Source organism: Mercenaria mercenaria, chromosome 12, assembly GCF_021730395.1.
Source record: "Mercenaria mercenaria strain notata chromosome 12, MADL_Memer_1, whole genome shotgun sequence".
Classification (NCBI taxonomy): domain Eukaryota; kingdom Metazoa; phylum Mollusca; class Bivalvia; order Venerida; family Veneridae; genus Mercenaria; species Mercenaria mercenaria.
The window spans coordinates 41,541,093-41,556,965 of NC_069372.1; the positions used below are offsets into that span (position 1 = coordinate 41,541,093).

At 35.1% G+C, this 15,873-nt stretch overlaps 2 protein-coding genes across 3 annotated transcripts in view; both read right to left on the reverse strand.

Annotated features, from left to right (window-relative positions):
• Window positions 1-8,387, reverse strand: part of LOC123533294 (uncharacterized) — a 42,439-nt gene extending 34,052 nt beyond the window's left edge. For both annotated transcript variants that reach the window (XM_053519829.1, XM_053519828.1), the window contains exons 1-8: window positions 8,254-8,387; window positions 7,267-7,413; window positions 6,224-6,351; window positions 5,247-5,349; window positions 4,407-4,548; window positions 3,602-3,815; window positions 2,127-2,250; window positions 1,204-1,384 (exon numbers count right to left, since the gene is read on the reverse strand). In XM_053519829.1, the coding sequence (XP_053375804.1) occupies window positions 1,204-1,384; window positions 2,127-2,250; window positions 3,602-3,815; window positions 4,407-4,548; window positions 5,247-5,349; window positions 6,224-6,351; window positions 7,267-7,413; window positions 8,254-8,376 (1,162 nt within the window). In that variant the 5' untranslated portion in view covers window positions 8,377-8,387. The remainder of the gene's footprint in view (window positions 1-1,203; window positions 1,385-2,126; window positions 2,251-3,601; window positions 3,816-4,406; window positions 4,549-5,246; window positions 5,350-6,223; window positions 6,352-7,266; window positions 7,414-8,253) is intronic.
• Window positions 8,388-8,853: 466 nt separating this feature from the next.
• On the reverse strand, window positions 8,854-15,748 carry LOC123533697 (SREBP regulating gene protein-like). Its single transcript, XM_045315479.2, has 5 exons — window positions 15,615-15,748; window positions 11,407-11,566; window positions 10,900-11,051; window positions 9,935-10,048; window positions 8,854-8,991 (listed from the first exon to the last, which is right to left on the reverse strand). The coding sequence occupies exons 1-5, from the start codon at window positions 15,705-15,707 to the stop codon at window positions 8,902-8,904; spliced, it is 609 nt and encodes a 202-aa protein (XP_045171414.2). The 5' UTR covers window positions 15,708-15,748; the 3' UTR covers window positions 8,854-8,901.
• Window positions 15,749-15,873: the final 125 nt, after the last annotated feature.

Here is a 15,873-nt window from a genome sequence, read left to right on the forward strand (position 1 = left end):
TCAAGTTATGAATTGGAAACTGTTTTCCATGTTCAGGCCCCTGTGACCTTGACCTTTGATTGAGTGACCCCAAAATCAGTAGGGGTCATCTACTCTGCATGTCCAATCATCCTATGTAGTTTCAACATTCTGGGTCAAGTGGTTCTCAAGTTATTGATTGAAAAGCGTTTTCTATGTTCAGGCCCCTGTGACCTTGAATTCTGATAGTGTGACCCCAAAAACAATAGGGTTCATCTACTCTGTAACTCCTATCACCCTATGAAATTTGAAGGTTCTAGGTCAAATGGTTCTCAAGTTACTGGTCGGAAATGGAATTCCATGTTCTGTTTGCTGCAACCTTGAGCTTTAATAGAGTTACCCAAAAATCAATAGGGATCTTCTACTTTGCATGTCCAATCATCCTATGAAGTGTCAACATTCTGGGTCAAGTGGTTCTAAAGTTACTGACTGGAAATGTTTTTCCATGTTCAGGTCCCAGTGACCTTGACCTTAAATATAGTGATCCCAAAATCAATAGGGGTCATTTACTCTGCATGTCCAATCATTCTATGAAGTTTCAACATTCTGGGTCAAGTGATTCTCAAGTTATTGAACGGAAATGGTATTCCATGTTCAGGCCCCTGTAACTTGACCTTTATTAGAGTGGCCCCAAAATGACTAGGGGTCATCTACCCTGCATGACCAATCATCCTATGAAGTTTCAACATTCTGGGTCAAGCAGTTCTCAAGGTATTGATCGGAAATGGTTTTCCATGTTCAGGCCCCTGTGACCTTTACCTTTTAGTAGAGTGACCCTAAAATCAATAGGGGTCATCTACTCTGCATGACCAATCATCCTATAAAGTTTCAACATTCTGGGTCAAGTGGTTCTTAAGTTATTGATCGGAAATTGTTTTCCATGTTCAGGCACCTGTGACCTTGACCTTTGACAGAGTGACCCCAAAAACAATAGGGGTCGTCTATTCTATAAACCCTGCCAACCTATGAAGTTTGAAGGTTATATGTCAAATGGTTCTCCAGTTATTGATTGGAAACGAAGTGTGAAGTACAGAAGGATGGACAGCACAAAAACAATATGTCTCCCCAGAACGGGGGGAGGTGGGGTGGGGAGAGACATAATAACAATGATGTTTTGCCGTTTCTCATCTTTCCCCACTTTGTGCTTTAAAAATCAGTTAAGTAACATGAAACTTGAGAAAATACCTTTATCATCTTTTCTGTCTACACCCTGTGGCTGGAATGCTATCTGCAGGGGAAATAACCAGTGTATGAGGTATGGTTCGTAACTGCGATCGTACACGTATATAACATTCAGTGTCCTTATAGCCTCCTTCATGTGCTCAGGACTTTTGAAAGGCACCAAACATGTTGTCTTGTTGTATGTCTGCAATGTAAAGAAATATGCTAGGAACCCTAAAATGTCTATCATAAATTCTACATAACCTTTATTTCAAATGAAACTGTTCTTGTTGCTACTCAGGCTTTTCTCTCATATTCAGTGCAGAAGAGCAAAATAACATTTTTGTAATAACTGTATTGTCATCAATTATGACAAAATGTAATTTTCTTTTTGTATTTCCAAGTAAACATAATGTTTACTTCTGTATGTGAACAACTATATAGCACTCTCATACAAGTAGTCACAACATACTGTAAAAGCAGAAATTTTTGCAAGGATTTAATTTTCGCTATACTGGTGAGGCCTTACATCTAGCAAAAATTAATCCTCTCGGAAATATTCACCATTAGTATAAGTCAAATTAAAGTAGGATACAATTTTTACAATTTCATGAATATTAAACCTCGCGAACATACTCAAAAATTCAAATTTGCCAAATTTTGACCCAGCGAAAATATGTGCTTTTACAGTACTGCCATATCTGTATCTTGGGAAAGTATTTCTTTCTAGTGATAAAGAGCAAATTCTCTAAATTCTAGTCTACAACCAACTAATAAGGCTAGATTTCAAACTGAATAAAAGTGATAACAATCAAGATTTTATTTTTTGACAAGTAAGGTTTATAACAATATTTTCCTTTCGTAATCAAAGTCAGTATGATGCTGTTATGTAAAACAATGAGTTATCATTTTCGGTCAATGGTTTGTAAAAGATATTCATCACCTACCTCAATCACAGCATTTTCTATAAGGCCGTTGATAGGTGAGCTAGTTGCTCTGTTTATCTTCAGATCTTGTATTCCTCGTCCCAATGCCTTAGCAAACCTCTCTCGTACAACCTTCTCTACTACCCTGTAAATATAAATACTTTGATTAACCTCTACCCTGCTAAATTTACAAAATGGACTGGTCCATCATTCAATCTGGGCAATACCTTTTTTTTATTCAAAGGGGTGTTCACTGAAAATTTACTGACTGAATAGCGATCAGTGCAGACCATGATCCTTCTGCACTGGTTGTAAAGACAAAATCAGTTGCCGCTAGCACGCTAAAGGTTAAAACAGTCAAAACACACCTGTACAACAGAACATCAACTTAATACAAGTATGCATAGTACAAAAATGAAAAAAAAATGACTTAGTGCAAAGGCTACAACTCTGCTAAATATCATCTGACCGGCACCAGAATAGAAGTTGTTTTGTACCTCTCTATAACACATATCCTCACAAAACAAGAGCTGTCAGAGGACAGCAACGCTCGACTATTCAACAGCCTTGTCGACTGAATGAATACGAAAGTCGAAAAAGGGGCATAATTTTGTAAAAAAGCAAAATAGAGTTATGGACCTGTGCAATGTAAGTCAGTTTATCACAGTGAATAAGTGTGTGAAGTTTCAATCCATTCCCACAAGTGGTTACTGAGATACCAGCTTACATACAAAACCTTAACCAAAAATTTCTAAGTCGAAAAAGGGGCATAATTTTGTAAAAAAGCAAAATAGAGTTATGGGACCTGTGCAGTGTAAGTCAGTTTATCACAGTGAATAAGTGTGTGAAGTTTCAATCCATTCCCACAAGTGGTTACTGAGATACCAGCTTACATACAAAACCTTAACCAAAAATTTCTAAGTCGAAAAAGGGGCATAATTTTGTAAAAAAGCAGAATAGAGTTATGGGACCTGTGCAATGTAAGTCAGTTTATCACAGTGAATAAGTGTGTGAAGTTTCAATCCATTCCCACATGTGGTTGCTGAGATACCAGCTTACATACAAAACTTAACCAAATCGGGACGCGGACGCGGATGCGGACGCGGACGCCGATGCATGAGCGAGTCCAATAGCTCTACTATTCTATGAATAGTCGAGCTAAAAATGTGCCATGTCTGCATCCATAGAAAATATTCTGAAGGGATGAGGGAAGGTCAGACTGAAATAAATTCAACATAATATGGTTCTTCCTTGATCATTCAAACTTGGTTTGATTGTTGCCATTTCTCTTAATATACTTCATTTTGTCTTAATCTATGTATTCAATATACTTAATACAATATGTAGTATGTTCAACATCATTATATATCAAAACACTCTAACCTTGATTGGCTGAAACTACTTGGTTTTTCAAATGATTTTCCACAGTCTGAGTGAACAAAGATGGACTGTATATTCCAGTTTTTAGAACTGCCTATAAAACACTTTTTACTTACACTTCTTTCAATCTTTTTCTTTCCTCCTTAAACAGAACATCAGACCAGATATATGCTCTGAGGCTACCAGGTAACTGTCTGCCGTGTAAACGTCCTGCCACGTGGTCAAACTTACGTGGATCTTTCTGTAGTATCGCCAGTATAGATTTGCCTATTTCATCACTCTGTGCACCCCACAGAGGTGGGGGATCACCATCCACTCTCTGAACTTCCACTGTAATGAAGAGAGCAAATATTTTCATTTCTCAAATAAAAGATATAAAATAATTTTTCTCCTTAACTCTTAGCATAATTGCAGCAATAGTACTGACCTTTGCGACCAGTGCAGATCAAGATCATTCTGCACAGAGTAGTCCATTTTAGGCAAGAGCTAAATTACAAGCAGACAATTGTCAATTATAATGTTCACTACTGTAAAAATTCCGTTTTCCAAAATTTTACATAGGACCTTACCAGGTTCCACATGATATTACGCATCCCAACTACATGATTCATACTTTTTTTGCATGGTAATTCAGAGTAACTCACTCATATAGCAATAAAATATAAGCATAATTTTTATACCAACATCTAAGCATCTTTGCAGTAATAAATGGCTGCCATTTGTTTACGCAAATAAAAATAAATATTCAGTACAGCTAACTGTCAAGTAACAACTAAACCTTAGATGTAGAGAATTTATATCCATTTCATTTTTAAAATGTGAAATGTATTTGCTATTTAAACAATTATAGTCATAAAAGAAATGTTCAGAGATTAAGCACCAATTCATTTGTGCATTTACAGAATATTACAAAGTACTAACTTCTCATGACTCCACTGTTTGGTTTAGTTGAAGTCCCGCTGCTTGCTGTACTGTACCCAGTGCTGACAGGTTTAAGTCGACTTGGAGCTGGAACTTTCTGTAAATACTTCCTCTCCATATTGAGTTGATGCTTTCTTTGTTTCTGTTAGATAAATATGAATAAAAGTCAATGTACTGACACAATTCTGAGACAGAAACAATTTTGTTGAAACAACAATAGATTCACTAATTTGTTGGTTAGGACTTCAGGGTCCTAGCCTGAGAAATAGGCAGTATAGACCTGACTCTTGTGATCAACACATCTAATCACTTGTGTAAAATTTCAATGGAATCAACTGCACAGATTAAGTTTCAGCTAATAATGCAATTATTATATGCCTTCCCTATTTACTTTATTAAAAGAATACTTGCCAACACTGCTTTAGAACAATAATTCTATTCTTAATGCAGACAACCAATCTATCAATATGTAACACCAAAATCATTCATTATGACAAAAGACATCTTGGTTTGAGATTATACAACCCTGATTTGAGGCCAGTCTCATAACTGTAGCATCTGATTGGTTAATTTTAAGCTCAATTTTGAAACTGACCAATGATAAAGCTATATTCCATGACTGGTCTTCAAACTCTGTTTAAATTACTTTCAACTTGAAACCTTGGTCCAAAAAGGACTTTCAATATACTGAACACATGGTAACTTCTCATATTACACATGTACATGTATTTAACAAACCGTAATTAATGTTTAGTTCAGCAAATGTTTTTTCTTCATTAACTAACTGCTTGCTATTGAAAAGGATGATCAAAATATAAAGTATAAATAGATGTAACTGACTGTCAATTCTTGCTCCTGTCTGTAGAGTTCTCTATCAAGACCAATCTTAAAGATGTTAAATGTGTGTTGAAGGAATGCGGAGTAATCTGGAGGTGGATTTCCACTGAAAGATATAGACATAAAAAACTGATAAAATGATATCAAGTTTTCTTGGGTATCATTTTTTCAGGCAATGCAAGTTAACTTTTGCTTTGAGCCAACACATTCAGCCAATTTTCATTTAGGGTACCAGTAATTGAAACCCTCAATGAATGAACTAATACTGTAGCCATGGCAACAAATGAAACACACAAGTACAAGAGGTGTTTCTATGCATTTTGAACAGTTTTATGGACTTATTCTCATAGACTTGACGGCTAACCATATTTGTGTTGGTGGCTGTGTTACAGGAGAGAGAGAAAACGGCATTTATACCGAGAAATACTGTAAAATGTGTATATCCTGATAATAACAAGAATAGCATTGTATTTCTGTTTGTTTTGGTTAGGTTGCTTGACAAACAGTTGCATGAGTTATACACGAGGTAAATGTGGTATTCTGTAAAAATTTAAGGGCCATAACATTTAAACCTGGCATGATTTATCTATCCCTATATACTCTGAAAGTATGCTCAAATTCACCTCATAGTGATCCTTTCTGTAAGTTTGGGCCAGTTCTCATGAAAACTGTAATCCGTTATCCAGACAAGACTTTCCATAGCGTTTTGAATTCTATAATATTTCAACCTTATAGCAATAACTTATAAACCAAGCATGGTTCATGTAAGTTAAGACAACATGGAAAAGTTCACCAGATGGGACAGGGCCCCTCATTAAGTAACTGACAGACAAAATTTTATGCAGCAGTATTTTTCAGATGCAGTAAGGGCTACACTGCAATATATCATGACAAATGTTTTTAGTTCTATTCAATGGGAGGCCCCTTAAAATTTCTATTAGCTTTTGGTATGGTATTGCATAGACAGATAACTCCTGTACCTTGGATTTGGTTTAGTCATATGTTCATAGCCAACATCATTAGCCGCTTTATACATCTGACTGTTAAGATAGGCCTGAGCCTCTCGTAACATCTTCTGTTTCTCTTCTGGTCTCATAGCTGGCAACTCCTGAAAATAAGTTCATTTGGAATTCAGGAGTTGTGACTTAAAACATGTATGGGTACATGTTAAGTTGGATTTTTTCCATACTTTTAAAGGGCTATAATGTTTTTGCTTGAAACGTAGATGCCAAAGTTTTTGTTACAAATAAAAGATGTGTTAATCTCCTTGTAAATCCTCTTTTTGGAAATTGTTTTCTCACAATTATATCTGCTTAAGGTTTGAATATTGATAATTTTATGATAGATCATTAGCATTAAATTAAAAGCCTTATGGAACTTTAACCCTTAACCTGCTATATTTCTGTAATGGACTGGTCCATCTTTCAATCTGGACAGTACCACTTATTACTCAAAGGGGTTTTCACTGAAAATTTACTGACTGAATAGCGAACAGTGCAGACCATGATCAGACTGCACGGATGTGCAGGCTGATCTTGGTCTGCACTGGTCGCAAAGGCAGAATCATCTGCCACCAGCAGGCTAAGGGTTAATTACAGTATTTCAAAGAATTCCTACTATTCAGCCATTAACATTCATATTGTACTTGTAAAACTAAAATCTGAACTTCTAGATTTTCCAGCAGGGAGCAATTTAATAAGCTTTATCAGTCTGGACATAATAAACAAAATCTTATCTGCAAAATCATTTAATATTGTGGGTATTTTTTTTTCCATGGTGAAATGCTGTATTTGTGATATTCTTTACTGCAGAGTGGTTTCTGATTTCAGACATTTGGTCAAATTTCATTGGAAAAAGCTAAACTGTTATTCACCTTTGAATACTTAGATGGAAACTATGTGACCTAGATTTACTGCTTATGTTGGCCTAGATTGACTGCTTATGTTTCATAAATGGCCTACATCAATTTTTACGACTATACCTTAAAAATGACAGATATTTTATTTTTACAACATTTGCTTACCAAGACCCAGGGGTTACGTTTGGCTGTTGGCAGGTACTTGTCGGTAAAATCCTGTCCAAGTATTTGTAGTAGGGCCTCCTTACGTTCAGGCTTCAAGAACTGTTTCTCTACACGTTGTGCTAACACCTGTGATATCCGGTCCTCTATCTGAAATGCCAAACTTACTGTTATAAACAATAATTGAGCCGCATCATGAGAAAACCAACATAGTGTATTTGCAACCAGCATGGATCCAGACCAGCCTGTGCATCCACGCAGTCTGGGCAAGAACAGCATGGATCTTGATCAGACTGCGCGGATGCACAGGCTGGTCTGGATCCATGCTAAACGCAAATACACTATGTTGGTTTTCTCATGGTGCGGCTCAATTATGAACAAGCTTTACTGAAACAACTACAAGCATACCTGCATTTTAGAAGGCAGTCGAGGCAGCAAGATAATGTGGCTACTTAAGGCAAGTAACAAAATAGCAATGTAGAAAGTTTACTGACTGGCTGCTAAAGGCAACTGACTGCTTAATACATGTGACTGTTAAGACAGGTTCAACTGTTAATGTTCGTAACCTTACAGCTGAACTCTTGTTCACTAAAACCTAAAGAATTCATGAAAATTTGTTCCAGTTTTTTTAAGTTACAGATACAGACAGACTGAGTTTGGTCTACATAGGTATAACACTTTCACAAACAGTTAAACTACAACAGATTCTTAAACAAGTCTAATATGTACTTTCATTGATGATCAATACATTCAAAACTGATCCAGCTAAAATATTTCATCATATTTTATCAACACCTTACACTGTATACACTTAAACTGAATAACTTACCTATTGTCTCAATTAAAATTTAACTGTAATGCAGTTAGATAATAAGAAATTTCTTGTTGGGAAATCTAATGTTTTCATGATAATCAATATTCTGAAATTATTTTGAAGATGGTAGTTTATAAGACTTCACAATAAAACAAAAAGAATACATGAAACCCTACCAGGTGCCATGGTGCATTTGGTAGCAGTGTTTGCTGATAAGCAGAGTCCAACCAATGAACTTTGAATGGTTCCCTGTCCGCTGGGTTGTCTCCCCTCTCCTTGCCGATTCCCGTACTTGCCATTCTTAACCAAGTTTTATTTTTTACAAAATCAGTTTTTAAAATTTTGGGTTGAACTGATGTTACAAAAGAATTAAACTCTTGATGTCTTAATTACTGAAAACTGAAGTATGTACAACTATTTTTGTACTGTCCTATGAGTTATCACTGGATATCTATACAGATTATATTCCGAATACAATTTTCGGACAACTTTCTTAGGAAGCAATTCACTTAAAAAAATTTACATTACTAAAAGCGTATATGTACTGAACTTATCACAGAATTGCAAAGGATTTCTACCTCTCTTTCACATTTACATATAATACAAATACAAAACGCTTAACAAAATTTGTATAAAAAGTCAGATAAATATTTACATCTTATGCAATAATTACACCAAAAACAAAAATTTACATGCAAAAAATTGAAGAAATTTACCACAAATTTTCAACATGTACAATTATTTACAACAATTTATATTTTATGCTATAATAAATAATTTTCCATTTTTATGGATTTGAGATCATGTGACATGTCATGTGATGGTCATGTGACCACCATTTGTAGATCGGGAGGGTCTTCTCCATAACAGTATTTGGCTCGAGGGTCACGGTAGGAATTTTCATGCTGTACACTCTGAAAATTATAAAATTACTTTGTTTAGTTGCAAAGAAAGGACTCAGTTTATTCTAACCCTTACCCTGCTAACTTTCTATAATGAACTTGTAACTTACTTGTCCATCTTTCAATTTAGATAGTACCATTAACTGTTAAAAGGGGTGCTTACGTAAAAGTTACTGACTGAATGGCAAACAAAGCAGATCTTGATCAGACTGCACCAATGTGCAGGCTTATCAAGATCTACCTTGGCCGCAAAGGCAGAATCAATCATATTCAACATGGTTATGGGTAAACAATGACTTCTTTTGGTAGAAGAACTTCTCATAATGTATGTTACCTAATAAAATCTGTGAGAAGATCCTTTGTGAGCACTGAATGCAACCAAGCAACAATAATGGCAGACTGATTTGTTTGAGAGAGTAATGAAATGTGCAACATCCCTCATGCCCCCTAGCAAAGGCTTAAGCAGAATTCTATCAAAGTATGAATGAATATACTCCATGATCCTAAAGAACCAGAAAATATAACATCGGACAGCCTGACTGGGTGAGCTGGTCGAAGAACAGATGGAAGAGTAGGCTGAAAGTCTACTCTCAGCAACATTCAAACTATGAAAGGAAGTCTGATGCTCTACCTTTGAACTACTGTGCTAGCAAAACAGGAACCAAAATCAGCAACAAAACAGAGTACAAGAATAAATAATAAATTGCATCTCTAATACAGTTTTATTATTCAAAGTTGCCCTAAGGTGCCAGTAACAAGTCATCTCTCCTTGTTATTAATTTCAGTCATCAACACTCACTATATAATCAGAAACATGCTAGCCTTACCTACATTGTGACATAATGTAAGTCTGTGTAAAATTAATGTTGTAATGAAAAGAGAACTTATATCCTTACAGGTTACTTTTCTTTGAACTTTAAACAGGTTAAATGTGTAACTTAGATATTTTCCTGACCTTGGAAGAGGTTCTACATTTAGCGAGGCAGAGTTCAAACTGGTCTGAGACAGCTACAAACAATTTATCAACACTATTCCTGGCTTGTTGTAGAATTCTCTGTAGAACTGGTTGCTAAAATAATCCATTGCAAAAACAGTGATTTAGACATTGTTTTTATTTTTTTGTCATGTGAGCCAGACAAAACATATCCTGCTGATATTTTTCAAAGAAGACAAAATGGTAAAACCCCTCCTTTATATTCAAAAGAATAATCACACTTCAGCAAATATCTTTATATTTCATTTTCAACATCTATTTTTTAACAAAGAGTTTAGACATAGCCCTTGAATATGTTTGAAAATAATATAAAAAGTAGGGAAAATTCATCATGTTTTGTCTGCTTATTCAAAAATCCTCAGGAGGTGTTTTTTTAGGCGGGGTTTTGTCCAATACTTCAATAACTATTTGTAGAGCTTTTTAGTAAGCGACCCACTTATGTCATGTGATACTAAGCACTTAACTAGCACTTTTCTGAAGAAGACTGTGCAATACAGTATGCCAATTTTTTTTCTATATGATGGAATATTCTTGCCTTTAATTAACATTAACTCCAGAACAAGATAATAACCTTTGTTATAGAATGGTAGAGCCTTACATTTACAAATTGTTCAACATGACTTATAAAGTAAACTCTGATGGCATCAATATCACTTTCAATATTAAGGGTCACTTTTTGGTGGGTGTATCAGTGAGGATCTACTGTATTGACAAATGTGTAATTTGACAACCAAATCAGCATGTTAACTTTGTTTAATTTTCATCCAGGCATCTGATAAAAAATTTAATGTTTGTATTACATATGATAAATTCATATCTTGTTGTTTTTATAACACCTTGTCTAGAGACAAGGCTGCAATATTAGTATACTACAAAGCAACAGTTTAACAAATATTACAGTTATATTTTATTGTTTAAATACGTACCTTGTCTGGCTGAAGACAACAGGACACGCAATATTCATATATTGTACAGCAACTGTTAGTTTTACAGGTAGTACAGTTATATCTTGTTGTTTTGGTTGTTGTTTTGTCACAACATCCACCACTTGTCAAATCTGATCTCTCACACACATACCCTATGTACAGCAAATATATATATAGATACCAAGAACATGAAATGCAATTGATCAAATTCCAAAAGTGACAAAATGTCTTAATAGTTAATACTTTTTATGACATAATTTGCGACATTTGGTTCTTCTGCAGACATCCATGTGTATGAACCTTAATGAATAATAAATAAATTATGTGTATCCACCAATTTTAGCACGAAATCCTAGGAATAAATTTATCAACATATTTATGTATCCTGCAATATTCTTATAATATTATATAGACAAAATAACGTAGTCTGGCAAAGAGTAATAATATCTATATTTTATCATGAATGTATGAAGCAACACTGCATCATGGAAAAATTATGTTACCTACCTCTCTCATCTACTAAATACTGACGACCTTGGACGGAATTTCTACAGCGACTTGTTCTTGTTAAATTACTTTCTACATCTTGTGTTTTTGGCTGCCACTGGAATGTTTGTCTAAGCAAGGTATGTTGCACTTCATATATACTGGAAGAATCTGTATGAGTCTGAAAGTCGTTTAAAAACAGAAGATATGATAATTAATAGAAAAATACTGCAATACTCACAACTACACAGGTGTCTGAAATAAAGACTTATGTCCAATAGTAGTCTATCCCATTTTAAAAGGAGTTAGTGGCAAGGTAATTAGCAGGTCTCGTAATCAAATACAGGTACTATTATGTACTATATTACTAAAGTATATGGTAACTCCTGGGGAAAAGCTATGATTAATTGTTATAAAGTTATGGTTATTACACATTTTTTTGTAAATATTTCATTAATAGCTCTCACCCTGGTAGGTACGGAATCCGATTAGTGCCACATTGATTGTTGTGTGTAACTCTCAATACTCAATTACCTCGACATGCCACAATTCAGCGACATCTGCACGATAGACTGTCGTGTGTTCTCGCTCATTGTTGTGTGTCGCATTGAATGATGTGTGTTGTTGTTAAGCAATTTAAGTCAACAATAGACAATTTCATGACAATTGCGCAATATGTCGAGTTGAATGTCGTATACATCGCTTTCTAGGGGGACACACGACATTCAACTGACACACAACACGACGCATGACATTCAACGTGATACACGACACCCAGCAATGAACAATGATACTCAATTTCAATTGCTGCAATATGTTTTGTCAAAACCTAGCGCGACAATGAAACATGTTGTGTGTCATGTCATGTTGATTGTCATGTGTCGCCTGACACACAACATTCTATCATGTGGCATTAACCGGATTCTGTATGTAGGAGATGTATTCACAGCAATTTCCATTAGTCACCTTCATTTAGATAAGTAAAATGAATACAACTAGAGCTATCACTAAAGCTGATGAATGTACCCCCCTCATGCACTGACGCAGTACATTGCAATTTGACGCACACAAGATTGCATAATTATGTGGACTGTATGTATATAAACCGTATGTATACAGTATAGTAACAAAAAACAAAGTCCCATAACTATGCAGAATATTTATCTAAAAGAACGTAACATGCACCATGCACAACTAGGGTTAGTACTGTTCACTTGTGTGAAGTTTCATTAAATTGTGTGCAAGGGTTCAGAAGATTAGGCGCGCACAAGACTGCATACGCAGACTGTATGTACATAGTATGTTAACAAGAAACAAAGTCCCATAACTCTGCAATTTTTGTCGTTGAAAGAACCTAACATGCCCCATGCACAACTACTGTTGTTACTGATCACTTGTGTGAAGTTCCATTAAATTGTGTCAAGGGGATGCGCACAAGACTGTGTCTATGTATAATAGTTTAGTAACAAAAAACAAAGTCCCGTAACTCTGCAATTTTTTTTCTGAAAGAACCTAACATGCCCCATGCACAACTACTGTTGTTACTGATCACTTGTGTGAAGTTTCATTAAATTGTGTCAAGTGGATGAGGAGAGATGGTGCGCACAGGATAATGTGTCTATGTATATAGTATAGTAACAAACAAGAGCTGTCCGTAAGACAGCCAAGCTTGACTATTCAAAATTTTGTCCCAGAAGCAGGAAAATATTACCCAAAAAGGTTAAATATCAAAAGAGTTTTAAGTTCAAAAGGGGGAATAATTTGACCAAAATGCATATCAGTTATGGGACTTGCTGCTCTTAACTAGTTTTATAACCTCGAAGGCACATGTGAAGTTTCAATTCAATATATGCATTAGTTTTGGAGATAGAAACTTGCATGTAAAACTTTAACCAGAATTTTCAAAGTCCAAAAGGGGCATAATTTGCCCAAAATACATGCCAGAGTTATGGGACTTGATCCAGTGAGGTTAGTAATTGATCTAGAAAAATAAAAAACAAGTTTCAAATCTATATGCCTTTTAGAAATAGCTGTATGTACTTGCACGCAAAACTTTAACCAGAATTTGCTAAGTCCAAAAGGGGGCATAATTTGGCCAAAATGAAGGTCAGAGTTATGGGACTTGCTGCTATCAACTAGTTTTATAACCCCGAAGACACATGTGAAGTTTCAAATCAATATCTGCATTAGTTTTGGAGATAATAACTTGCATGTAAAACTTTAACCAAAATTTTCTAAGTCTAAAAGGGGGCATAATTTGCTCAAAAACATGTCAGAGTTATGGGACTTGACCCAGTGAGGTTGGTAATTGATCTAGAAAAAGAAAAAGTAAGTTTCAAATCTATATGCCTTTTAAAAATAGCTGTATGTACTTGCACGCAAAACTTAAACCAGAATTTTTTAAGTCTAAAAGGGGGCATAACTTGGCCAAAATGAAAGTCAGAGTTATGGGACTTGCTGCTATCAACTAGTTTTATAACCCCGAAGACACATGTGAAGTTTCAAATCAATATCTGCATTAGTTTTGGAGACAGTAACTTGCATGTAAAACTTTAACCAAAATTTTCTAAGTCCAAAAGGGGGCATAATTTGCTCAAAATACATGTCAGAGTTATGGGTCTTGACCCAGTGAGGTTGGTAATTGATCTAGAAAAGAAAAAAGTAAGTTTCAAATCTATATGCCTTTTAAAAATAGCTGTATGTACTTGCACGCAAAACTTTAACCAGAATTTTCTAAGTCCAAAAGGGGGCATAATTTGGCCAATATGAAAGTCAGAGTTATGGGACTTGCTGCTATCAACTAGTTTTATAACCCCGAAGACACATGTGAAGTTTCAAATCAATATCTGCATTAGTTTTGGAGGTAGTAACTTGCATGTAAAACTTTAACCAAAATTTTCTAAGTCAAAAAGGGGGCATAATTTGCTCAAAATACATGTCAGAGTTATGGGACTTGACCCAGAGAGGTTGGTAATTGACCTAGAAAAAGAAAAAATAAGTTTCAAAGCTATATGCCTATAATTGATGGCTGTATGTACTTGCATGCAAAAACTTAACCAAGGTGCGACGCCGACGCCGACACCAGGGTGAGTAGAATAGCTAGACTATTCTTCGAATAGTCGAGCTAAAAACAAAGTCCCATAACTCTGCATGTTTTTTTTTTCTGAAAGAACCTAACATGCCCCATGCACAACTACTGCTGTTACTGATCACTTGTGTGAAGTTTCATTAAATTGTGTCAAGTGGATGAGGACAGATGGTGCGCACAAGATTGTGTCTATGTATATAGTATAGTAACAAAAAACAAAGTCCCATAACTCTGCAAGTTTTTTTTTCTGAAAGAACCTAACATGCCCCATGCACAACTACTGTTGTTACTGAACACTTGTGTGAAGTTTCATTAAATTGTGTCAAGGGGATGAGGAGAGATGGTGCGCACAAGATTGTGTCTACGGACAGACAGACAACCTGAAACCAGTATAACCCCCTTACAACTTTGTTGTCGGGGCATACAAAAATTTATGAGCACCATCTATGACTAAAATATTAAAGATAAAAGTTATTTTTTTAATCCTTTAATCCCGAGGAAAAGATTTTCTTGAGTAAATTTCCATTCCTTAGCAAAATCCGTATGTCATTTGATCCGAGTAAAATTGACCTGCATTGACGTTTTTTTAATTTTCTAGCTTGTCAGGGATATCATGTCGAGCAAAATGGGGTTTCAATTTTTGTATTACACGTACAGTGTTTCTTTCCATGTCTGGAAGATAATCAATTGCGAAATAATTGCTAAATGCATCGACCGTAACCAGATGTCTCTGTTGTTGCGGTGTTTCATGTGATACAAGTGGTTCAGTTTGATTTGATTGTCAATATTTGTAACAAATATGACAGTCTTGTAGTCAGTTATTTGTTTAAGCATTCCAGGCCATAACAATGGGTCTTTTGCTCTTTGAGTTTTATTTTTTTTATTTTATTTTTTTTTTTTACTCTCTTAAGTTTATAGAAGTGCCAATACTTGATAGCAGGAGAAGGTCGAATGTCCAAAATCTAAAATGTGTTGGTGTTTGCTAGGTCCGCCTTAAATTAATTTGATATCATTGGCTACTTTAGGTCTTCGAGAAGTACCTCGAGTACTTTGATAAAAGTAAGGTAAACCGATTTTCCGACCAACCTGTGTAATCATTCAATACAAAAAGATAATTAAACTATTCTACATCAAGATATACCTTATCTAAATTGTCATAAATTATATACAGTACAAAACAGGCAGCAAAAACAGCTAGAAACCATCGCCTTCGAAAGGCTCTGATCCTCAACATTGGTATTTTAGCGACAATGTAAAATAGCAGTATTTTCGAATTTAATTTTTTAATTTAACGATACAGAAACAATAAATATAATTAATTTTATGACACAAGTTATTTTTTAATATTTCTATTAAGGGCTTTAAAACTACTTCTTTTATTTTACTTCGGTTTAAAATTA

Bases quoted from the DNA above. Each gene is read 5' to 3' on its own strand.
- LOC123533697 (XM_045315479.2), bottom strand. From the start codon at position 15,707: ATGTTGAGGATCAGAGCCTTTCGAAGGCGATGGTTTCTAGCTGTTTTT. The intron at 10,049-10,899 runs GTACGTATTTAA...GGATTATTTTAG, and splicing joins GTTGTCTTCAGCCAGACAAG to CAACCAGTTCTACAGAGAAT. The intron at 8,992-9,934 runs GTCAGGAAAATA...TATAATTTTCAG, and splicing joins AATGTAGAACCTCTTCCAAG to AGTGTACAGCATGAAAATTC.